General features: G+C 57.4%; 1 protein-coding gene across 5 annotated transcripts in view; it reads left to right on the top strand.

Annotated features, from left to right (window-relative positions):
- The first annotated feature begins 6,474 nt into the window (after positions 1-6,474).
- The window catches only part of FMNL1 (formin like 1), a 58,674-nt gene continuing 40,482 nt past the window's right edge, over positions 6,475-24,666 (top strand). For 4 of the 5 annotated variants that reach the window (XM_054014618.1, XM_054014621.1, XM_054014620.1 and 1 more), the window contains exon 1: positions 6,478-7,275. In XM_054014618.1, coding sequence (XP_053870593.1) covers positions 7,123-7,275 — 153 coding nt within the window. In that variant the 5' untranslated portion in view covers positions 6,478-7,122. Of the gene's footprint in view, positions 7,276-24,666 lie in introns of all 5 variants that reach the window. The other variant, XM_054014619.1, reaches the window with a different exon arrangement.

The following is a 24,666-nucleotide window of genomic DNA, read 5'->3' on the forward strand; positions in this document are numbered from 1 at the left end:
GCTGCACAAACACAGAGCCAAAAGATGGTCCCTTCCCCAAGGAGCTCACAGTCCTGCTGATTCTCTTACTGTAATAGGGTTACCATATTTCAACAAGCAAAAAAGAGGACGGGAGGAGCCCCGCCCTAGCCCCGCCCCTGCCCCTCCCACTTCCCGCCCCCCCAGAACTCCCAACCCTCCCCCCGTTCCTTGTCCCCTGACTGCCCCCTCCTGGGACCCCTGCCCCTAACTGCCCCCCAGGACTCCACTCCCTATCTAAGCCTCCCTGCCTCTTGTCCCCTGACTGCCCCAACCCTTATCCACACCCCCACCCCCAGACAGACCCCTGGGACTCCCACGCCCCATCCAACCACTCCCCACCCCCTGACAGCCCCCCCCAGAACTCCCAACCCATCTAAACCCCTCTGCTCCCTGTCCCCTGACTGCTCCGATCCCTCTCCCCACTCCTGCCCCCTGACAGCTCCCCCCCAGAACTCCCAGCCCCCCACCCCCCCGCTCCTTGTCCCCTGACTGCCCCCTCCTGGGACCCCTGCTCCTAACTGCCCTCCAGAACCCCACCCCCTACCTAAGACTCCCTGTTCCTTGTCCCCTAACTGCCCCCTCCTAAGACCCCCCCCAACTGCCCCCCAGGACCCTACCCCCTACCTGTACCCTGACTGCCCAAAACTTTCTCCACTCCCCTCCAAAAGCCCCCCCCCGTTTCTTGACTGCCCCCTCCAGAACCTCCCTGCCCCTTCTCCTGCCCCCCTTACCCTGCTGCTCAGAACAGGGTGTTGGGCTCTGTGCCAGCCGGACACATGGCTGAGCTCCCCAGCACAACACAAAACCCGGTCCCTGGCCCTGCACAGGGCTGCCGGAGCGGGCTGCAGGAGGAGGAGCTGCCGGCCGGCTCAGAATGCAGGGAGGGGGGGGTGGGAGGAGGAAGCTGCTCCGGAGTCCAGCCCGGGACTTTCCTGCAGCCCTCCCAGCCGCTCGCTCTGCTCTGCCAGGGGAGGGGGAAATCCCGGACATTGTGAGTGCTTTACAAATTCCCCCCGGACGCTATTTTTAGCACAAAAAGGAGGACATGTCCGGGTAAATCCGGACGAATGGTAACCCTAACTGTAACAATATCCAGTCTTAGCTCCCCTGGTGTGACAAACTGGCCCCCAGAAATGCTAGGCCGGAGGCCTAAGCCTTCTCCTGGAGTCCTGGGCTGAACCAGCTCATGGGGTCTCAAGTTGGGCAGCCAAAAACCAAGACTCCCAAAATCAACGGCTGCTTTTGACTTGCCAGCCCTGGCCCCTGGGGGTTGATTGCCCAGAGTCCTTCCACGTTCATTACACTTGTACCCTGCTTGTGTGCTGCCTCAGCTCCTTCAGGCTGCAGCCCCATCACTGACAGTAATTGCTTGTGTCTTCATTAATTCGATGGGAATAAAATTACTTGAGTGCCAGGCTTGAAGGCCCCATAGGACCTGAACTGTGGGATTGTGGACAGTGCACAAGGCTGGGTGTGGGACTCCAGAGACCTGGGTTCTAGTCCTGGCCCTGGTCTGCTGGGTGACCTTGGGTAAGTCACCACCCCTTGCTGGGTCTCAGCTTCCTCCTCCAAGACATGGGGCTCATGGTATCCACCAACTTTTAGAGCTACTGAGGAAACAGCTTCCTCTTGAAGAGCTAGAGACCGGCAGGGCAGGGATGAGGCATTAGGGGCACTGTGCCTGCCAGCCTGGAGGAGATTTTCATCCTCACCCTGGAACCATTCCGCAGTGGAGGAAGGGAAGTGTAGTTACAACCAGTGTCCCTCTAATTTTTCCCACCCATGTGCAGAATGAATTTTGTTATGTGCACCAGTGTGGAGGTGATGTGTGGTAAGACCCGGTGTGACATATCACCTTTGTACCGGTGCACATAACAAAAATCATGGGGTGGGGGTGGGGCCAAGGGGTTCGGAGTGTGGGAGAGGGCTCAGGGCTGGGGTGCGGGGGGGGGGCTCTGGGGTGGAGCCAGGGATGAGGGGTTTGGTGTGCAGGAGGGGACTCAGGGCTGGGACAGAGGGTTGGGGTGCGGGGGGGGTGGGCTCTGGGGTGGGGCCAGGGATGAGGGGTTTGGTGTGCAGGAGGGGGCTCAGGGCTGGGGCAGAGGGTTGGGGTGTGGGAAGGGGGTGGGCTCTGGGGTGGGGCTGGGGATGAGGGGTTCGGATTGCAGGCTGCCCCGGGGCTGCAGTGGGGAGAGAGGACTCGCCCCCATCCCTCTCTAGCTACAGCAGCTTGGGGCCAGGTGAGTGGCACCTCTCCCCAGCTGTGGCAGCTCCGGTGGGCCTGGGCTGGGCTGGGGGGAGGTGCTTCTCTCCCTGGAAGCTCGGGGGGGGGGGGGCCTGGGCTGGGGGAGGGGCGACTCTCCCCCCCTGCTTGCACGGCCACGCAGCTTACAAGGAACATAGGTTGCAAGCCCCTGACACCTGTTTGTGCTCCTCTTGGGGTCGTGACCCCTGCTAGAGGCCGGGTTAGCCTGTTCCCATCCCCTGGCTGCCACGCCACGCACATTTGCAGCCTGCCGCTAGAATAACTTGTGTTTCTAGAAGTGATTTTCCGACTGGGTTCGCGGAACTCTTTGCAAACACCCATTAACCCTCCCTGGGGCAGGGGGAGTCGCCATCAGCCTGCACTTACGAATGGAGACACCTCTGCGCACCCAGGGGAAATGACTTGCTCAGTCTCACAGCACAGTGGCGGGGAAGCCAGGAATAGAACCCAGGAGTCCTGCCTCCCAGGCCCCTGCTCGAAGCACTAGCAGACAGACACTCCCTCCCTGCATCTGAGGCTCCATTTCCCCTGCTCCCCTCCTGCAGAGGTTCTGGGTGCTCCCAGGCGCCAGACTGCACTGCACTGCCTGGAAATGTCAGTTAAGGGAAGGCGGCTAATAGCCTGTAAATGGCGGGGGTGGGGGGATGAAATAAAACATTCACTGCTCCTCCACTTGGGATCGCGGCCAGGTTCAGAAACCATCTCTGGCCGCACGGCATGGTAGACGGGCCGCGCGCGGAGAAGCCGCGTGAGATGGAAAGCTGGATCGGCCATGAGCGCTGAGAGGCTGCAAGAAATGGTCTTCCTGGCTTCTCACCCTCTGGGCTCGGCTGGAGGGAACTTCCCTTCGCTCACACACCCCTGACCTCTGCTCAGCAGCCTGTGGGCTCAAACCTGAAGCTGCCCTAGCCGGCCCCCCCAGGGAGACTGTACTGCCCAGCAGGCCACGCTGCCTCTGGGGCAAAGCAGCTGGCCTGGATGGAGTATTGTGTCCCCCGCCCCCCATGCTCCATCAGCCAGAAAAGACCTAGCTGGACCTTCAGCTTCAAAACACAGGCCTCTAGCACTGGAGTGAAAGGAATTGCTCCATTAGCTAGCGCCTGCCCTGGAGCGTCGGGCACGAGACTGGGCTACAGGAGACCTAACTGTGCTGGGTGACCTTGGGCAAGTCACTTCCCTTCCCACGCTTTGTCTGGTCTGTTTGGACTGTAAGCTCTTTGGGGCAGGGACTGTCTCTCTGGGTGTTTGTATTGCACCCGGCACAATGGGAACCCGATCTCTGCTGGTGCCTCCAAGTACGTCTGTAATTATACGGGAGCTGGGAGCCACGATAAGAGATTCCTGCAACGCTCTCATCGCTGTGCGGTTTGCAGCCAACCTTTGAAATCAAAGAGGGAGAAAGCCTGGGGGTCTGAAAAGTGCCTTTTCTTTCTCCCCTAAAATTCTGCTCTGGGTTTGCTGAGATACATCACCCTCCTTCCAGCACTGGCATTTTCAGCACAATGTTGGCAGCAGCCCAAACGACAAGTGCACATGAACATTCGAAAGGCTGGGCCCTCCTGAGCCAGCACGCACGACACGGGAGCAGCAGCCTCTCCTTGGGCTGGGGAAGATACCTGAGCCAGGGGGCCCCTTGACTTCAATGTCCCATTCCCCTCCGGGGGCACAACATGGAGCAGGCGCTCCCCCAAGTTGAGGGAGGGAAGGAGAGAGAAAAAGAGATGCTCGGTTACCCCCAAAGCTAGCCCATGGCCCCAGCAACCCATCCCCAAGGTACCAGCTATTTCCTGTTGGTAGCTTGGGCAGTGCTGAAGGTTCGGGTTCAAACCCTGCTGCTGTATGATGCGGGGGTTGCATGTAACCCCATTTGCTTTTACATTTGTCTTTTTTAAAAGAAAACCTACAGGATTAAATACAAAAATATTTAACTAAAAGAATGTTCTTTAAATGGCAACGTCAAGCGCTCAAAAGTCAGGAAATGCCAGGATTTAGGGTGCCCCTTACCCTAGCCCTTAGGTACCTCTCTGGCCCCTCCCAGTCCAACACATTCATCCTTTCAGCACCCCTGGGAGATGGTACTTCCCAAGCAGCACCACCTCACAGGTGGGGAACAGAGAGACAAGGACTTGCTCAAGGTTCCCCGGACCGCCCATCTCCTGAGCCCCAGGTTAGCACCATAACCACTGGACCAGCTGTCCTGAAGCTGACGCTGTGCTGCAATCTTTCTATGTTTTGCACAGGATCCTCCCTCGTTCAGGGCACGGGAGGGACAATGCTCAGGGAGGAGTGAACGAGACTCTTTTTACAGTTCAGGGCACTGCACCCATATTCCCCCTCATGGGCCAGCCATGGCACCCACTGTAAAATCCTCAGCCACCAGCCCTCTTGGGCAAAGACCCGCGTCTCTCCCTCCCGACTGGGGTATTTCCAGACTGCCTAACTCCCTGCCTACATGGCTGGGCTGCTTTTACTTTTCTCCTCAGCGACAGTAAATGGTGGAGTTGCCCCAGTTAAACCACCACCCAGCCCTTTCTAAGCAAGCCCATTTATTCTTAAGGTAAGAGATTACAGAGAAAACAGATTCAAAACAATAAAAGAACCTGCACGCATGCTAATAAGCTCACCAGGATCACCCCACCCACAGGCTCTGGCAGGAGGAGTCAGTCCTTCAGACCCCAGCAAGGGGGTTTTCTGGGGTTACAAGTTCATAACAGCCCCAGCTCAGAACAAGCACCCATCAGTCTTGTGGGGCCTCGTAGGCCAAAGTCCTTCCAGCCTGTCCAAGGAAGGATTGGGGGCCCCCAGCACAGAAGGTCCTGTCTGTTTGCTGGATCGGGAACACGGCCATTTATCCCAAAGTCCTTTCTTTGTCGGCTGGTCTCTGGCAGGGCCAGCATTAGACTCACTGAAGTCCAGGGGCGGAAGCTAAGGAGTGGGCCCCCATCCCGCTAAAGCCTGAGCTGCCTGGTGTCACCGCTCGCCCCCTGGATGTTTGGAAACCTCTGCTTTAGTGTGATTTATTTCCTCTTTTAGAGATTAAACGAGTGTCATACTCACATTACATTTACCCCAGTGACTCTGTAGATATGGTGTAACAGCTTCATGGAGCTCCCCATGGCAAGGTCAGTTGCCCTGCTTGTTACCCCCTAACGCCGGCCCTAGTCTCTGGAGAATCCAGTCTGACCCAGTAGATGCGAGAGTCTCTCCAGGGTGTGACACCTCTCCTGAGTGACTGGGCCTACCCCCCCCCCCCCCACCTACCTTACACACACATCTTAGTTTCTAGAGGGCTGCGGTCCCCCTCCCCCATGAAATGACCTACAATCCCCAGCCCACAATGCTACAGACACGTAATTCAAGAAGGTTTGTCCAGGAAAGCGCACTGGTCACAGCTCTTTGCAGCTGGAGAAGTTGAAGGTGGGTGGAGAACAAGGCGGGGCCTGCAGGCAGAGACAGGATAATGGTTTGGTTAAGGCAGGTGATGCCAGGCAAGTCACTTAAGCCACAGGGTCAGCAGGTAGCCGCTGTGTGGGCTTCATTTTCTGGAGGCTGCCTTTGAGACGCTGTCTGTGGGGTCACTGAGAGCCAGCACCCCTGGAGCCTGGCTACCCAATGTGGAAATGTCTCTCGTGCCAGAGACCGGCCTCACCGACTGGTTGTTTTCTTCCCTCCTTTTCCGGGAGACATTCCGGCTGCGAAGGAAAGTTTGCCAGTGGGAAGTGAAGGTGAAAATGAGCGAGGGTCCCAGGGCACCCTAGGCCAGGAGCAGAAGCGGGGCCTCGCTCTCGGACCCAAGCTGCAATTCCCAACTACTTCTTGCTGTTTGTGATCAACTGGCGCACCTGGAATTAGCCCCTTGCATTAGCTCCTCCTGCCCAGAGCAGCGCCCCAGGCCCAGGCCCTAAGCCCAGGGGAGCACCCCACTCCAGCCCCATCACCGGGGGCTGCTCGGGGGTGGCACGAGCTTGTTTGGTCTCCGCTCGCTGAACAAGGGGCTGTTGGGTGCTCAGGGGAGCTGCTGAAAGTGCAGAACCAGGCCACGCTCCCCGGGAATAAGCAGCCGTTTGACCTAGTTCCTCCCCCTGCTCCAGGCGGCGGCCGGGACTCCAGGCGAGCCGCTGAATCCCCATTTGCCTTCGCCCCTCGGTTCCGCGAGCTAATCCTGGCCTGGAAGCTGTGGGCTTTGGGACCCTGAAGCCCCCTGACTGCCGGTCCTCTGCTGCTCTCCTCCGAGAGCTCCTTTCCAGCAGGTGCCTGGGCCCTGCCTCTCCCCGGCCATGGCCCCTGCCTTCGGGGGCCGGGCAGCGCCGGGCGCTCCGCTGCCGCCCCGCGCTCCCTAGTCCCCTGGGGCCGGGCGGTGCGGGGCCATTGGGGGCGGGGGGCTGCACCCGAAGTTACAAATAGCCGAGACAGAAAAACACCAGCCCCGGGTGCAGCTTCGCTTCCTGCACAGCGCGCACCGCGGAACCGCAGCAGCTGCACCCTGACTTCCTCCCCCAGCCCCAGCCCGAGCCTGCTGCAAGCGCCGAGCCGAGCCGCGCCGCGCCGAGCCGAGGCAGGGGCTGCCCGGGCCGATGGGACGCCGGCTCGCCCCGCGGAGCCGCCTGGAGATGGAGCCCCGCCGGGGAGCAGCCGCGCCTCGCACCCGCTGCTGAGCGCGGAGAGTTCCTGGGACGGCTCCCCTGGGTGCAGGCGGGGGGCTCTGAGCTGGCCCCCGCTCTCGCCTGCCCCTCGCACTGTGGGAGGAAAGTTTCCTCCTTTCTGGCCCCTTCCTCTTTTCCAACCTGGATTTGGGCGCCTGGAAGCAGCTTTCTGGGCTGGGCAGGAGCCGCAGGATGGGCAACGCGGCCGGCAGCGTGGACCAGGCTCCGGCCAAGGAGACTAAGACCCAGCCACCAGCCACAGCTCTGCCGGCCAAGCAGCCCGCGCCCCCGAAGCAGCCCATGCCCAGCGCTGGGGAGCTGGAGGAAAGATTCACCCATGTGCTGGTAAGTCCCTGCGCCCCCAGGACCGCCCGCCCCCCTCCGTTCCCAGCAGCCCCAGTGGGTCTCTGGGGGGAGCAATGTACCATGACAGCATCTATGGTTTAACTGCCAGAGGATGTCTGAGGCTGCAGTGCACCCAGGGGACCCTGTCACCTTCCCCCTCTGGCTGGCCTGTAAGACAACTTTCTGGAATTGCCCATTGGAGCAGGGAGGGGCTCAAGGCGGGGGCCCCATGGTGTCCAAGTCCCCATGGTGTCCGTGTGCTGGCCCCATGGTGGGGCCAGCACACGGGACTGGCCGGCCCGGCCCCCATTTCTATCCAAGCGTGATGGTCCTGTGTCCAGAGAGAAGGTCACCAAGACCTTCCGCTCCCTCTCCGAAGCTGGTGGGTGATGCTTCTTGGCCTCTCGCCCTTGGGGAGGAAATATCTGGCCTCCTGGAGAAGTTGTTCTGTGGGCGGGTGTGTGAGAGTAAGAGAAAACCCAGCTGATATCAAGGCATCTCTGAGGGGACCCCACTGCACGCCCACCCAGCCACGTGCCCGCCCTGAGCTATGTCTGCACCGTAACTTTTCACTCCTGTGTTCTTGCAACACGACTGTTATCTCGGCTGCCTGACTAGCAGGGCCTGGGCCTTGCAAACGGAAGCAGATCTCTGTCTGCTTTCAAAAAAGAGAGACTGGATGGTTCACAATGTCAATTTAAAATGGACGGGCGTTGGCCAGGGGAACCCCCGGGCAAGAGCAGTGAGGTTCTGACACGTCACTTCCCTCGCCTTTTGATTTGTGATTTGATTCAGTGCCTTGACTTTGGGGATTGTTGGGAGACAGACCTGGGGGGAAGGGTTAGATTTAGTGCTTGGCCCGCTCCTGGCACAGCCTAGAATTTAGATGTTTTGGAAACTGTCGTTTGCCAGATTGCATAATTGGTCCAGCGAATCCGCGATCCTGCCTTTGGCAGCAGCCAATTCCTGATAGTCCAGTGAGTGTGTGTGGGTGTAATGCACTCAGCCCCCTGTGCAGTGCTGCACACCAGAGGAGGTGAACTGTTCCTTCCTGACCTCTGCAGCCGTCAGTTTGTGTCCTTCAGTTGCATAGCCATGTGTCTTTGATATTTGGGGTCCATCCTTGTTTTAAATCTAGTCTCGGATTTGACTCTCTGCCCTCCTGCAGCAAGGAATTCTGCAAGTTGTTTATATGCTGCTTCAATTTGTTGTTCAATTTAGTGGCTTCATCCCCCCCCCCCCCCATCCAGTTATGGGACAAGCACAAACCGAACAATCCAGCTTTCACAGTCACTAGAGCTCTTTGAAATCTCCAACACCTCAGTCAAACCCTTTCTAATGCTACTGGTTTCCATGCTAAACAATATTTGATTTTGAAATTCCTTGTTTTAGAGAACTCCCCCCAACGCACACACACTTCCATCCTTGTCACCAGCTTTGCTCTCCTTCTAGGCCTTTTTCAGCCTCTGATCAGCTCAGTGGGAGGTGATGAATACTGGGCACAGAGCTGCAGATTGGGATCTACTCCTGGTTTAAGTTAAGAGGCTGTAATTACACAATATTGTGAATTGCATTTTCCCCCTTTTATCCCATTCGGGGAGCCTATTTGTTTGTTTTTACCTGCTGCTCCTGATTCCGTCACTGCCTTACTCCTGGGACTAGTCCTAACTCAGCTCTCAGGGGCTCTCCCAAGATCAGCGTCCATCAGTTTGCCACTGCATGTTGCGCTTGATCAAGTTATAACAAGATTTGGGGTAACGTTTTCAGAAGTGCATAAGGGAGGCTAAGCTCCTGAGTGCCTAAGTCCCTTTTGGAAATGGGATTTCATAAGAACAGCCAGACTGGGTCAGACCAAAGGTCCATCTAGCCCAGTATCCTGCCTATCGACAGTGGCCAATGCCAGGTGCCCCAGAGGGAATGAACAGACAGGTTATCATCAAGTGATCCATCCCGTCGCCCAGTCCCAGCTTCTGGCAAACAGAGGCTAGGGAACCATCCCTGTCCATCCTGGCTAATAGCCACTGATGGACCTATCTTCCATGAATCAAAAGCTCCCTTTTGAACCTCGTTATAGTATTGGCCTTCACAACACCCTCTGGCAAGGAGTTCCATGGGTTGAAAGTGCATTGCGTGAAAAAATACTTTCTTGTGTTTGTTTTAAACCTGCTATGTATTAATTCCATTTGGTGGCCCCTTGTTCTTGTATTATGAGGAGGAGTAAATAACACTTCCTTATTTACTTTCCTATATCACTCATGATTTTATAGCCCTCTGTCATGTCCCCCCTTAGTTGCCTTTTTTTCCAAGCTCCTTAGAATCTTGGTCTTGCCTGTACAGTTGCTGGAACTAAGCCATGTTATAAACATGTTAGAGCGGTGGTGCTTGTACTATGTAATCCCTGCACAGCACCTATTACAGACACTCTGGTGACGGGTCCTTTAAACATTCCCCTAAACTGGTCCTTTCACCTCCTGTCATTCCGCCAAGTCCTTCAGTATGTTCACGTTCACTTGGCATTTCTCACAATCTCCACCACAGAGTCTTGTGGTGAGATCACAGGGCTGGGAATGAGGTAAACTGGGCTCTATTCCTGCTTCTGCCACTGGCTTGCTGCATGGCCCTGGGCAAGTCCTTTTCCCTTCCTGAGCCTCAGTTTCCCTATCTGTAGCATGGGGATAAGCTTCCTCCCAGCAGGGCTGTGCGACTTCATTCAGCAATTTTTGTACAATGCTTTGAGCTCCGAACGAAGACTTGCCCCACTAGCCCAAATGACTTTGTATCAATCTCTGTGCCCTCCAAATACACAGTGAATTGGATAGTCCAGTCCTGAGCTCCTGGTAGCTTCCCTTGCTCTGCGGAGCAGCTGTTCAGCATGACCCTTCATTTCCTGTCAGTTAACCAGAGCCTACGTACAATGGGAGCTTTCCTCTTGCTCTGTATTTCCCTTAATAGCCTCTTCACAGTGTCATGGATTTGGGGGCCAGATGGGACCATTATGATCCTCTCGTCTGACCCCTGGCGCGGTTCAGCCAGGGAATCTTGGAGCCTAGAACTCCTGCTTGAACTACAACCTAGGAAGGCCCCTGGTGGGGTCTTGTTTTGATCTGACTTTTAAAGAAGCCATGTCTGTGCACCTCCCAGTGGCTGGGGGAGGGGTTAGCCACGCAGTTCAGTGGGACCAGTAAAATGTGGGCAACTCGAGTTTACTGCTCTCTGTAAGCCTGGAAAGAGCCACTTCCTTGCTGCTCCTGGCAAGAGAAGGGGACTCGGCTCTCAGTTCCTGCAGCTTTTACTGTAAAAATACAAAGTTCCTGGCTGTTACAGACACACAGCAAAGATTACACACGAGACCCTGGTGCCACCCAGGCAGTGCCCCATGGGATGTTCTTAGGATTGAGCCCAGTGCAATTGACAAGACTCTGGTCAGTTTTCACTATTGCTATCCAGCAGGGAGCAGCCCTTAAACTGACAAGGATCATGTTGGTTTCACTCTGCTGCTGGCTGGGAAAGCTCAGGGCAAGGCTGATACGTTCTTTTCAAGACTTTGCTGTCTCGTACCCCAATTGCAGAAGGGGGTGGCTTAGTGATCAGCACCAGGCCTGAACCCCTGCCTTGCCTGGAAACACAGGTTCTAACATCAGCAGTGTCCACCGACCCTGTATCTGCTATAGATACATGGGTTCTATGCAGTTGTCTGGGGGGGGGTTGGGTTGGCCTGGGTTCTTTGTTCAAAATTTGCCTTCCATTGCAGGGGTGGTTGAATTTCTGTGGTTCTGTGTTTCTAGGTTATATACCACTTGGGGGTGAGGCAGGGGCTTTATGAGGCTAAGATGATTTACATCTACACTGTGCTCCCAGGATGTGTCACTCCTGGCGCTGAAGGCTGAGCATGGTCTGCTGGTTACAACAGGGGACTGGGAGTCAGGATTTCTGGGTTCTGATACTCCCTGGCTGGGCGGCCATGGGCAAGTCTGCCTCTGTTTTCCCCATACGGAAGGTGGGGACATTGTGAGGCTGACTGAATGCATGTGAAGCGGTTTAAGATCCTGGGCTGACAGGTGACGAGAAGAGCAAAGTAGCATTATTAGAACAGCATGTCTTAGTCCCATCCGCCCCGCCAGGACGCTAAGCCTAGCTCTGCAAGGAACATGGGAACTCTATCTCTTGTGAAACATTGCTGATGTCCCAATCTCTCTTCCTCCTTCCCGTGGACTCCCCCATGCCAGTGACTAGCACTCAGATCTGAGCATGGGGGTAGTTTTTGCTAGGCGTGCAGGAATTGGGGCCTGGCATTTATCTAGGTCCCAATCCTTCTAAATCTGCTTGTGAACTTTCACTGCCCTCTCTAAACGCTTCTCTGTAACGGTGAGTTGTGGGGTAAAACATAACCCTCAGCATTGCAGGGGCCTGCATGCTGGTTAGATCAAAGTTTATTCACGAGAGTGGTTGCTGGTATGTGTGTTGCAGTAGGGTGACCAGATGTCCCGATTTTATAGGGACAGTCCTGATTTTTGGGTCTTTTTCTTATATAGGCTCCTATTACCCCCCACCCCCGTCCCGATTTTTCACATTTGCTGTCTGGTCACCCTACATGAATTGCATCCCATCCCATGGCTCTCCGGCAGCTCCTGACAGCTGTAGCTGCATCAGCAAGGCGAAAATGTTGGGGCTTGTCTGGGCTGTGCTTTGCAGAGAGCTGGGATGGCCCTGCAGCCCCATGCAAGTTCCCATGGACTAGAACCAGACAGGTCTTTGGTTGGACAGAGAGAGATTTTGCAGTGTGGGTCAAGCCTGTGGCTGTTTCAGCCTAATGCATTAGCCTTTCACCCCCAGAGACCTGGACTGCAACCGGACTGAGGTTACCAGCGGGCGAGTTTCTGAATCCTTCTCATGCCATTGGACATCACTTAGGACAAAGCTCTGCCATCCCTGTCTATCCTGGGCAGCTCTCTGTGCGTCCTCTGTGGTGTTAAGTCCCTTCCTGCGGTGCAGCAGGAGTTGTCATTTCTCAGAGGGCTACCCAAGCTGGACAGGTCAAACGGTAGGGACCAGCCAAAAAGCAAAGCTCTGGCCCTCCAGGGCAGGGGATGAGCAACCACCTATCCCCACAGAACAGGCACGTCACAGAACCACAGCAAGGGATGAGGTCACAGTCTGCAGCGTGAATGGAAACCTGTGCTCAGGAGAAGCCAGGCCTGGCAATTACAGGGGTCCTGCAGGAGAGGGCTGAGGGGCAGGCTGAACTGTGGGGAGGGGCTGAGGACCGGGGTAGCAGAGGATGAGACTGTAAGTCAGGAAGGAGGTACTTTGGCAGAGCTGGGGATGGGGATAGCAGGAGGCTGTGGGTTGGAATTGAGGGGCACTGGCAGAGCTGTGGGACGGGGAGTGCCCAGGGCTGGAATTGAAGGGGGATTGTAGGTCAAGATTCCTGGCTCTAGTCAGTGCTTTTTATCCTTGATTATTAAAGCCTTTTCTACATGGGAAGTTCTACTGGAATCGCTCTAGCAGAATAGTTTTTCCTAGAACTCCCCCGTGTGAGCGGAATAAAGTCGGTCTAATTGGAATAAAATCTCTTTTCTTTTGGAGAAGAGCGTCCACACAGAGTTACTTTGCTGCAGTGTTACGCATCAGCTTCTCCGCATGGACGTGACCTCGGTCCAGATTTGGGAGGGGTTCCCACTGGTGGCAGTTTGCTAGAATTCCCCAGTGCCCACGAGCCTGCAAGCCCAGGTGCTTTTCCAGTGGCCCTGAGAGAGGTGGGGAGAGGGTCAGGAATAGAAGATGGAGCTGGGAATTGAGGCCAAAGCTGGAGGGAGGTGAATGTGAGCAGGGGCTGCAGGCAGGCCCATCCAAAAATTGCTGAATGAATTTTCAGCTGGGCTGGTGAGGCCACATGACCCCTCCCTCACAACAGCTCCATTCAGAATTTGGCTGTGGGGCTTGTGCACAGGCTGGGAAGCCTGGGGGGGCTCAGAAGATGGGAGCTGGTGGGGGTGTCGCCAGCTGGGGATAATAACTGTGAGATCTGCAGTTCTAGGGCAGGAAGGGTGAAACTCCCCAGATGCAGGTTGTACAAACTCCCTTTCTTCTCCCAGGCAGATTTTTTTTTGTCTTTCTCCTTTTCAGATCTAAAAGCGACCAGCAGAATTCGGGTGGGTCATGAGGTAGGGAGGAGACTCGGGCTTGTCTAAAGCCCCAGGGAATTCCAAACCCATTAACAGGGAAAGCAGCAACCAGCTGTGTGAGCTCACTGGGCTGTCTGCGCCAGGCCTGGGCAGTGTCCGTGAACAGCGGGTTTGCTTCAGTGGATCAGAGCACATCCATCTAGGCCAGTCTCTCTGGCTCCTGCTGCACGGGAGCGAGACCACTCTTGTATCGCGTCTGCTCTCCCACTGCCCCCGCTGGATCGTATCACTGGTCCATCTCGCCTGGCCTCCTACGCCCACCACACTGGTCCAGCCAGTGGACCAGCTGGGCTCAAGTTCTCAAGAGTCCAGGGCCAGGTTTCCAAGTGCTCAGCACCCACAGCTGGGACCAGATTCTCCACAGCGCTCCAAGCCCATTGTGCTCTGCTCTTCTGGCAAACCGGCTCTGACTCTGGGCGTAAAATGGGAGCTGAGCACTCTGGAAAATCTGGCCCGGAGGAGCTCTCTTGAAGACTCTGGCCGCAGTCTCACTAAAAAATGAGCCCTGTACAAAGTCAGAGCAGCACATGTTGAACGGATTAAAAGCTGGCCAACTGATCGATCTCAAAAAGGAGTTGTTAATGGGGACTCGTCATCCAGCAGGGATCTGTGCTTGGCCCATTGCTATTCACTATCTGTACTGATGAGCTGGAACAAACTATAACCACTGCTGGTAAAGTCTGCAGCTGAGACGCTGAGGGAGTGGTAACAATGATGGGGACAGGTCACTTATACAGAGTGATCAGGCTAACTGGGTAGGATGGCCTCACATGCACAGGTAGGTGGAAGGTCAGACCCCTAGGAACAAAGAATGTAGATCACACTCACAAAACAGGGCAAAAAGTCTTCTCCCAGGTGGCTTATTCTTTCAAGGATCAGCATGAGTTGTGTCTCCACTAGGAACACAGCAAGCCCTTCCAGGTGCAGACCAGGCCCAAGGGAGTGAATGCAATCCATGGAGATGCCGCGGTGTATGGCATTGGCGAGACTGTTCCGGGCTGCTGTGTCCAGGGCTGGTATCCGCCCTTCAAAAGGGATGTTGACAAATTGCTCAGAAGAGACCTACAGCCTGGCTTTAGGGAGAGAAACTGAAGAAGGTCAAAAAGAACAGGAGTACTTGTGGCACCTTAGAGACTAACACATTTATTAGAGCATAAGCTTTCGTGGGCTACAGCCCACTTCTTCGGATGCAGTAGCCCATGAAAGCTTATGCTCTAATAAATTTGTTAGTCTCTAAAGTGCCACAAGTACTCCTGTTCTTTTTGCGGATACAGACTAACACAGCTGCTACTCTGAAACCTGAAGAAGGTCAGTGTATTTAGTTACGGTTAAGAGGTGACATAATCATGGTCTACAAGTCCCTAGGTGTGGAGAAGATTTCTGATAGCAGAGGGCTCTTTAATCTAGCAGACAAAAGCATAATGAGATCCAGCGGCGGGGAGCTGAAACTAGAGAAAATCAGATTAGAAATGAGGCAAAATTTGTTAATATTGGCAGTAAAGAACCCTTAGAACACCAGAGGGAGGATTCTGTGGCCTGGAGCCGTTACATCATTGGGTGTGTCGTTCTCACAGACCCGCTCTGGCTCAGCCCCGCGTTCTGGGCTGGGTGCAGGAATCCCAGGGTGAGGCTCTCTGGCCTGTGTTATGCAGAAGGTCAGACTCAATGAGCCTAACGATCCCTTCTGCCATCACACGCAATGATTCTCTCCTCCGGCCCAGGCAGTGGCCCTTTCCTGCCATTCCCCCTCTGCAGCTGAGCAGTTTGACCCATGCTGGTCTGAGCTCTGCAGCCTCCCCCTCCTACCAAGCCCAGAAGTTATTGGGCAGGTTAAAACGACCTGCACTGGAGTGGATTGGGGTGGAAAGAGCTCCTGCTGCTTGGCAGCCCTTCCCTGGCCATACTCCCCAGCACCCGGACTGGCCGTGAATCTGCCTGGAGCTGTCCCTGTCCCCAGCCTCGTCTGCACGACTCCCCGTCCCGTAGAGCCGGGCGCTGCCCTGTGGGCCGCGTGCGCTCTCTGCCGGCTGCCTGGGCGGGCTCTCCATGGCCTGTGCCGCAGCGAGCGAGAGCCGCTGGGGACGTGGGGGTGAGTGGGAGGGTGTTTGAGAGGCTGGGACTCGAGGGTGGCTGAGCAACCAAATTTACTCCATGTGCAGAGTGAAGCTGCTGCTTGCTCTTAAAATAGAGCTGGGAGCAGCAGGCAGCTGCTCTCACTGCAATGTGCTAAGCAGCCTCGAGTGCCTTAGCAACTCCTTGCTTGGCAGCAGATGGAGCGTGAGCGACGGGCTCTCTTCTGCTCCTGTTCTGGCATCAGATCCCAGGAGACCCCAGAGCTGGTGCTGCGTCTGGGAGGGGGGATGCTCCAAGCCTGGAAACCTGCTCGCTTCCAGCCCCCGGAGTCTCACCTTGGAGGGGATGGAGACCTGATCCAAGGAGCAGAGTCAGTGGCCTTGGCTTTTGGAAGCCTACGCTGGTCAGCCCGGCCTGGGACAGGGGCTGCCCGGCCCTGCATGACGTTACCACGAAGTGGGGGCAGCTCTGGAACGAACTGAGCTGAACAACTCACTGAGTTGGAGCCACCTGGCGCTGCAGTGAGGATCTGGTCCTGAGGCCAGGTTAAGCACCAGCAGAGACCCCGGGCGGGAGGCAGGCAGGGCTGTGCTGCTGGGTGAGGCTGGTATCAACCCTGAGCTGACAGCACTGCTGCCAGGCGACTGGCCCTGCTCCTCAGATGGGGTCAGTGGGTTTGGGGCACAGAGGCTGCTCAGCCAAGGCCTGGCTTTCCTTGTGGCCCAGCCCTGTGGGCCCCCGACCCAGCTGAGCGCCGGGAGAGCATGTGGGCCTCGGGAGTGGCTCGGCCAGTTGGGGTGGGAGGGTGGATGCACTTTATTCTTTCTTGGGGGGAAAACAAATTCTGAACAAATTCCAAGTTTGGGTAGGGAATTGGAGTCTGTTTCTGCCTCCCCCATTCTCCTGGACAGGTCGGGGTGCCCCGCCCCTGGCAGGGGGCTGTTTCTATTACAGTAGCACTAGAGGCCCCCAGTGAGATCCGGGCCCGTTGTGCTGGGCACTGCTGGCACAGGCCCAGTAAGGGCAGGGACTTGCCCAAGGTCACCCAGCAGCTCAGTGTCTGAGTCTGGAATAGAACCCAGGTCTCCTGAGACCCAATCCAGGGCCCTACCCACTAGGCCGTGGTGCCACCGCAGCTTGCAGGGGAGGGAAGATCTGACTCTTGTACCTGCCGTGTGTTCTGAGTCTCTGGTAAAGGCCCAGGTGGGCCCCAGGGGTCTGTGTCTCCACCATGGTAGCCGCCATGCTGGGCAGTGCAGCAATCGCTCCCCAGTGGCCTGTCTCCGTGGGGCCATTGCAAGTGCATCTGTTGGGTGGGCCTGGGGGCAGGATCCCCAAGAGCAGGGGCCCAGCAGGGTGGGGTGAACAGGACGGGTTCCTGCCTGATCCTGGAGGGGTCGAGAGACAACTGGAGCAGTGACAAACCTGGTGCCTTCAGCCTACTTCAGGGAGGAGTGGGAGCCATTGCTCCAGCCGTACTCCACTGACCCTGGGGGCCAGGACTCCTGGGTTCTGTTCCTCTCTGCCAGTCCCCTGTGTGACCGTGGGCCGGTCACTGCCCCTCTCTGGGCCTGGGTCTCCCCTCTGTGCCATGGGGACAATCTCCCTCCATCCGGGTGGGTGTGAGGGCTGATCATGGGCAGGGATTTGAGAGCTGCTGATGGTGAGGGGCAACACGCCGCTCCTGCCTTTCAGCCACAAGCTGGGGGATGCTTATTTCTGCACCAGATCTGGGTGCGGTTCGTGCATCTCTCGCTCGGTGTGAGACGCGTCTTTCCTGCTTGTGCTCTGACTGGCTCCAGCTGAACCGCTCCTTCCCCTGAACCTAGGGAGATAGACTCTGCAGGGCTGCCCTGCCCCTCACTTCCCAGGGCAGAGCGCCCTCCCATGGCACGTGTCAACCCTGCACTGATCAGCAGGGTCACCTCAGGACCAGCCCCTGAGCTTTTGTGGGTCTGCCCCACATGCTGGGGTGGAGTGATGCTATTCTAAAAGCTCCAGCTGGAGAGGCCTGTTGGCACATGGAGCCACCCCTGCCCCCCCAAGCAGGCATGTTCCCTCTTGTAATGTGCTAGTTTTAAATGTCCCGAGCAATGGCGGCTCCACCAGACATAATCCTCAGCTCTCTTCCCCCGCAGGGCGATTCCTGGGGCTTCCCCTGCAGGATCTCTGCCCCAGCTCCCTCTGCCTCCCAGCGTGAGGCTCCAATCCCCGGATATCCTGGGTGATGTTTCCTGGACGCACCTGCCACTCCCCCTTGGCAGCAGTGACCCTGGCTCCTAATGCAGGGTCCAGCCCAGGAGACCTCTGGGTCTATACAGAGCCATGCACTCGGGGCTCAGCCTAAACTGTCCCTTTTAACTTCATCCCCCGTCACTTCTACCTGCACCGGCTCCAGCCCCCGGCTGATCCGTGGTGGAATTCGCAGTCACTCGGCGCTGAGCAATGGGTGCTGTTCCGAGCTGTACCACGGCACATCCTCCCAGTGCTCCCGCGAAGCCATCCTGCCCCACGCTGGGATGTTAAACCGCTGTGGTGCTCGGCCCTCAGCAGTGCTGCATTTCAGTGCTAGGGGATGTGCTCAGTTTGCAGGGAAAGGCATTGTATAACTGGACGTGCTTCGACAACCGTTCCCCCCAGAGGCACCGTTAACTTCTGGCTCCAGAAATAAGCCGTCGTGCCCGGGGTGGGGCATCGGGTCAGGGAGGGTTAATATGGCACAGATGGCAGAAGCCAGCAGTGATTAGCCTAGGTAGCTGAATAACCCCCAGTGATTAGCCAATTAGGCCTGTCTCCTTGCTGGTCCCTGCCGTGCTGGGCGACGAGTCTCCAGAGTGGGGCGGGGTCGTTTGGCTGGGGGTCAATGTACTGAAGCCGTCCGTTTGTCAGGCAGGCCCAACCCTCAGCTCCCACTTCCCCAGCCCCAGGGGAAGGGAATGAAGGCAGCCAGCCACACAGGACATGCCTAGTGCTCAGCTGAGTCTGCTCCAGGGGCCACAGGTCCAGCTCTGCTTCCTTCCCCTCTCGGCAGCTAGAACCAGAATCCCCGCCCGGGGCCAAGCAGACCCAGGCCAGGGGCGTCTGCATTTCAAGGCCATAACCCTTTATTGCCCTTGGCCTTATGCCCCCGGGTCCTGTGGCACAGCACCTGTGGGGCTGATACGCAGCACTCTGGAGCCAGGATTCTAATCCGCTCACCCCTGAAATAAGTGGGGGTCTTTCATCAGTGCCCAGGGTCGAGCTGGCTGCATGCCAACAGCCTGGCGCGACTGGCTGCAGCGTCCCGAGAAGGTGGCTCTGGGCTCTGAGATAGTGGGTGGAAGGCGGCGTAGTGCCGCGGGCACCGGGCCGGTTGGGAGGGTTTATGGAACCCAGTCACTAGCTGAACACTTCAGCTCTGATAGTTAGCTAGGTGCTTTCCCTGCTCGCTGGGCAGCCCCCATGTGGGTAACAAGTGCCTCACCCCAGCCCTGGTTGGGAGTGGGGGCGAGTCCTTTTTCCCCCTCTAATACTCCGCCTGGCACCATGGCAGCAGCATGGTCCCTGCCAGGTGCCTCCTTGGCACCGTATTAGGAGGGTTGGCCCCTCGGGGGGTGCGGGGGAGCGGAGAGCCCCCCTCCCCCGATTGGTGGCCAGAGGCTCGTCTTCATCCCTCCTGCTCTGCGAGGGGCCTGGAGCCCAGGCGGTTGCATCCGCTGAACAATCCACTCCCTTCCCTTGAGGAAGAGCCGAACCTTGGGCCATCCATAATGCAGGCAGCGGCTGCGCTGCCTGGCGTCCGGCTCGGCCATGGGTGGGTGCAGAGCCGGCTGCATCGTGCAGTACAGGCGCCTCTGGGGAAGGAGGCCCCTGGAGCGGGGCTGCCCGAGTTTGGCTGTGCAGTCCCTATGCACAGGGGCCATACGGCTGGATACTGACCAGTCCCTGTGCAGTCCCTATGCACAGGGGCCATACGGCTGGATACTGACCAGTCCCAGTGGCACAGGCAGAATCAGGAGGGTGGAGGAGCTAATGGGCATGTGACCGGGCCCAGTTTGTAAACAACCCAGGGGAGCGTCTGCATGTGTGTGGGGGGGACACAGGAGCAGGTGCTGAATCATGTGGGGCTTGTTGAGCCTGCCCAGTGGGGGGGCATGGGCCAGGGCCAGGGAGGCCCCTTTGTGTAGCGCGGTGGCGTGATGGCGGCTGGAGCCCAATAGGACCCTCAGACTCCAGTGTCTCCAAAGGGCAGCATGGGGGGCTGAGGGTGGGGGGATCTGGGGACTCCCCCATGAGGAGTCTGCACTGGGGCTGCTCCTGTTACTGGCCTCTCCATCAGCATGAGATGGACTCTGGACACAGTCCCCTCCACTCCCCACGACTCCCGCCCACGACCAGCTCCTGGCACCCTAGGGTGCTCCTGCATTCTACCCCCTGCCCCCACCCCAAGGCAGGCCGAGGCCCCTGCCCTGGGAGCTCCCTCACTCCCCAAGACGCCAGGAGCGCACGTGTCTCTCGGCAGGAAACCACAGGGAGGGGCCCAGCATTTTCTCGCTCTGCTTCTTGTGCCACAACCCGCTAACGCCACCCGTGATGGTAGCCAGGGGTGCAGCAGGGTGGCTGCTTCCTGCCCCTCGCTACCTGGCCAGCCTTGGGGGCACTGGGAATCGGGAGGGAGGGAGATCCCCCACGAGCCACAGCCACCGCCCAGCTGCTCCCAGACAGGCTCCGGATGCTGCTGCTAGGCCAGGCTGGGCTGGCGGGCGGGAGGTGGTGACAGGAAACAGCCCGTGTCATTGTGGAGAAAAGCTTGGGCTGTGCGATGCTCCTCAGGCAGTGCGGCTGCCTCTGGGGAAGGGCTGGTGTTGAGCTGTGGCCGTGTCTGCCCCCCGAGTGCCTGCTATGTGTCCGCCCATGGGCGGCTTCCGTGTGATGGGGCCTCTGGGTGTGCCCCGGGCGTGTGCCTGTCTCTGGGTGCCCCTGGGCATGTGCCTGGGTGTGTGCCCATCTCTGGATGCCCCGGGCATGTGCCCATCTCTGGGTGCTCCTGGATGTGTGCTGTGGATGTGTGCCCGTCTCTTGGTGCCCCTGGGTGTGTGCCTGTCTCTGGCTGCCCCTGGGCATGTCCCTGTCTCTGGGTGTCCCCATGGGCATGTTCCCAGGGCACGTGCCTGTCTCTGGGTGTCCCTGGGGGGTGCCCCGGGCTCATGTTCTACTTCCTTTCACTCCCTCTCATCTGTTCTCATCACTGAGCGGTCAGGTGGGATTAGCACACTTGTCAGCTGGCTTGACTGGGCCAAGGCAGCCCCTCCCCCCACCCCCATGGGCTGCTGCTTTGTCTCTGCATCATCCCTCGATCTACCTGCACGAGGGGCCTGGGTGACAACCCTGGAGCCTCACCCCCATCCCGCCGCCAGCGTGGGAGAGAGAGTGCAGTCTAGTGACTCTGGCACCACCTTGGGACTCAGAGACTTGGGTTCGGCTCCCAGCTCCGTCCTGACCTGCTGGGTGACGGTGGCTGACTCCCTTCCCCCTCTGCACCTCAGTTTCCCCTCTCAGCCCTTGTCTGTTCAGGCTAGGGTGACCAGACAGCAAGTGTGAAGAATCGGGATGGGGGTGGGAGGGTAATAGGAGCCTATATAAGAAAAAGACCCAAAAATCAGGACTGTCCCTATAAAATCGGGACCTCTGGTCACCCTAGTTCAGGCTGTGAGCTGCTTGGGGCAGGGCCTGTCTCTCTGGGTGCCTTTGCACGGCAGCCCCCGAGCCTGGCTCGACACACCTGGGCTCGTGCTGCCACCCTGGAAATTGCTGTGTGGACGGCGCGGCTCGGGCGCCGAAGCCTGGGGGGTGGGGCATGGGGCTTGAGAGTCACGGCTTCCAGGCCCTGTCCGCACAGCTGTTCTTAGCCATCAGCCAGAGCCGGTCTCAGCCTGGGCTCAGAGGCCCGCTGCATAGCTGTACCCATGTGTCTGTTCCACGCCTGGCACCATGGGGCCCTGGCATACAAATGCCAGCATGTCCAAGGCTGCCCTTCCGGCTCCCGCCCTGCCCTGCCTTCCCTCTGGGACAGTTTCTCTGGGTTGGGACAGTGACTTTTGCCCTTGGCCAGGCAGGACCCCGCCTTGGCTAAAGGCGCTGGCGTAACCCGATTGGAGAGGGTCCTCTGGTCCAGCTCAGCTAAACGCGCCAGCCCAAGTCTTCAGCCACCCCCAGCGGTGCCCCGATTCCTGAGGTTTCAAAACGCGTCCAAACCACTCTCTGTAGGACACACAGCGTCCTGCTGCTGCTATGGTAGGCAGCGTGCTCGGATGGGCAGGGCCCTGCAATGGGCATCAGGACTCCTGGGTTCCCAGCTCCGCCACTCACCGTGTGACCTGGGGCAAGTCATGGCCTCTCTCTGGGCCTTGGTTTCCCCATCTGTAAAATGGGCTAATGATGCTCATGACCAGAGATCGGTGGATGAGAGTGCTAGAGCAGTGCAGAGTATTCTGATCCTTAACCGGAAAGCTTATTTATACGAGGCCCTGGGTGTCTGGCACAGGGCAGAGAGAAGTAAGATGGCAGTGAGGGGCGTGTGTTGGGATAGGGCTGCCGGGGAGGCCTGAGCTGAGATTGGAACCCAGCTCTGATCACAAATGGCCCCTCCCTCCTGACCGGAGCTGAATTGCCTGTCATTATCTGCAGCCCACACGGCAGCTGAGGGAACACAGCCGGGAAGGAGCCAGATGGCTTAGGTCGTGTCCCCAGGTGCTCTGCGGGACCTCAGGTGACTGCGTGCCAATCGGATCAGCACAGAGTCCTCGGGCACTGGAGCCTGGATTTGGGGCAGAGCTCCTGGTCGTGGGATCTGGGGCTTGGGTGGCACAGCCCACTGCATGGCCCCTGCCACCCCACCACCACCCAATGGCCCTGCCTGTCTCAGGAGTGGCAGCAGGGTTCAGAGTTAAGATAATTGGGGAAGTCTATGCTTTTTGGAGATGTTGTTTCAGGCTCTCTGCAGACTCACGCAGTCACATTCAGGTCACATTTTTCAAGCTTTTTCTTTACATCTGTAAAGGCTGGAAATGTAATGTTTTCAAATGACAGCTGAGATCCTGGGGGCCCAGCCATGGGCCCATAAACCCCATGACTTAGTCCAGTCCTGGCTGCAAACTGTATTGAGCGCACATATGGGAAAGAGACGCAGTAGGAGCTGCTCGCTCTCACTCGTCTGCTCAAGCCATTACACCAGCATCTCCCTGCTGAGTCACCAATAAAAAGAAGAACAGGAGTACTTGTGGCACCTTAGAGACTAACAAATTCTGAGTCACCAATGTCCCTCTAACCAGGAAGAGTGGTGCACAATGGCCCATTTGTGGAATCGGTATAGCTGGGAATTGCAGTGGCTATCTGGCAACAAGAAGTACTTTCCCACACAACATACAACTGACCTGTGGAACTCATTGCCAGGGGATGTTGTAAAGGCCAAAAGTATAACTGGGTTCAAAAAAGAATTAGACAAGTTCCTGGAGGATCGGTCCATCGATGGGTATTAGCCAGGATGGGCAGGGACACAACCCCCTGCTCTGGGTGTCCCTAGACCTCCAGCTGTCAGAAGCTGGGCGTGGAAGATGGGTGGATCACGCCAGAATTGCCCTGTTCTGTACAGTCCCCTTTGAAGCTCTGGCACTGGCCACTGTCAGGGACGGGATACTGGGCTAGATGGACCATTGGTCTGACCTCAGGTGGCAACTCTTACGCTCTTATATTTGTATTGCAGCTGAGATAAGGTTCACTGGTAACAGTAGGGACCACGTGGCACAAAGACTCAAGGGAGACCTGGGAGTCTGGCCCCCTAGGCTGGGGCAAGCCACAAAGGCTTGTGTCCCAGAGCTATCGACTGTCCAGACCGCACGTGCAAATGTGTTAATTGACAGTCCATTCACTGGGAGTTTAAAAACTCCTATGGAGGCAATTGCCTCTATTGCAGCTCCTTGTTTGTAGTAATAATACGGCCCTACGTTATAGAGCTGCTTTTATCCCAACCCACTGTGCCAGTTGTAGGGAGGAATTGCTTCACCCAGCACTGAAATGCAGCCACCTCTGGGGTGGAATGGGCAGCTGCTTAATAGCACACAATAATGCAACATGTTAGTTTAGGACAGGAAGTGAAGAAGGATTCCTTATCAAACTGACATTGCTGGGAAGAGCTAGGGGAGGCAGGAAGTAATCAACCAGACTGGAACTTGGCCTGGACACCCGGGTTAACTTGACCCTCCTCTTGCAGGGTGCTGTGGGATTTTTAATGATCACCAATGGTCAGAGCCTTGGTGCTATGTCTCATCCAGCAGCACCAGCCCCACCTGGGGGACACCTTCCGAGAACTGACTGGGGCGGAGCCCACACAGCTGTTGAGATCTGATGAGGCGGCTGGCAGGCATGGAGGATTCAGTCTGTTCATTGTCCTCTGCCTGAAGCAGCTTTGCCTCGTTCTCAGCTCCCCTGGCCCTGTTGTCCCTCCACATGCCAGGGACACCCAGAGCATGGTGCTGTGCCCAAGTGCTGCCCTCTGTTCCCAGGGGAGGATCAGAATGGTGTGCTGGTATGGGTGGGGTGCACCGCTGGGGGCCCTCAGCCCATCCGAGAGCACGCAGATGTGCTGACAGCTCCCTGCAGGAGGGAAACTCCAGACCAGGGAGGAATCCAGGACCTCAGGAGGTATCTAGTCCAACCCCCTGCTCAAAGCAGGACCAATCCCCAGACAGATTTTTGCCCCAGATCCCTAAATTGCCCCCTCAAGAATTAAACTCACAACCCTGGGTTTAGCAGGCCAATGCTCAAACCACTGAGTTCTCCCTCCCCCTGCCGTGATGAGGAGGCTCCTGAGGTGATGACAAGGCACCTTGTGGCAATGCTAGTGCAGCATCTTGTTTGCTGAGGGCTTTAAGTCCCTCCGTATCCCAGGCAGCCGAGTCTGGGCCAGAGGCCAGTGAGGAGCGGGGAGCTGTGGGCGCTCAGACAGTTGCTTTCCCCAGGGCGAGCCAGGTGGGTGGGCAGGCTCCGGTTTATTAACCGTTGCGCTTTGGAACCTATATGAAGCACAGTGTGTGAACTGCCCACAGCAATTGTTGTGATGGCCAAAGCCCTGGAGTATTTCTAGCACATCCCTACG

The sequence above is a fragment of the Malaclemys terrapin genome, chromosome 25 (genome assembly GCF_027887155.1).
Source record: "Malaclemys terrapin pileata isolate rMalTer1 chromosome 25, rMalTer1.hap1, whole genome shotgun sequence".
Lineage (NCBI taxonomy): Eukaryota > Metazoa > Chordata > Testudines > Emydidae > Malaclemys > Malaclemys terrapin.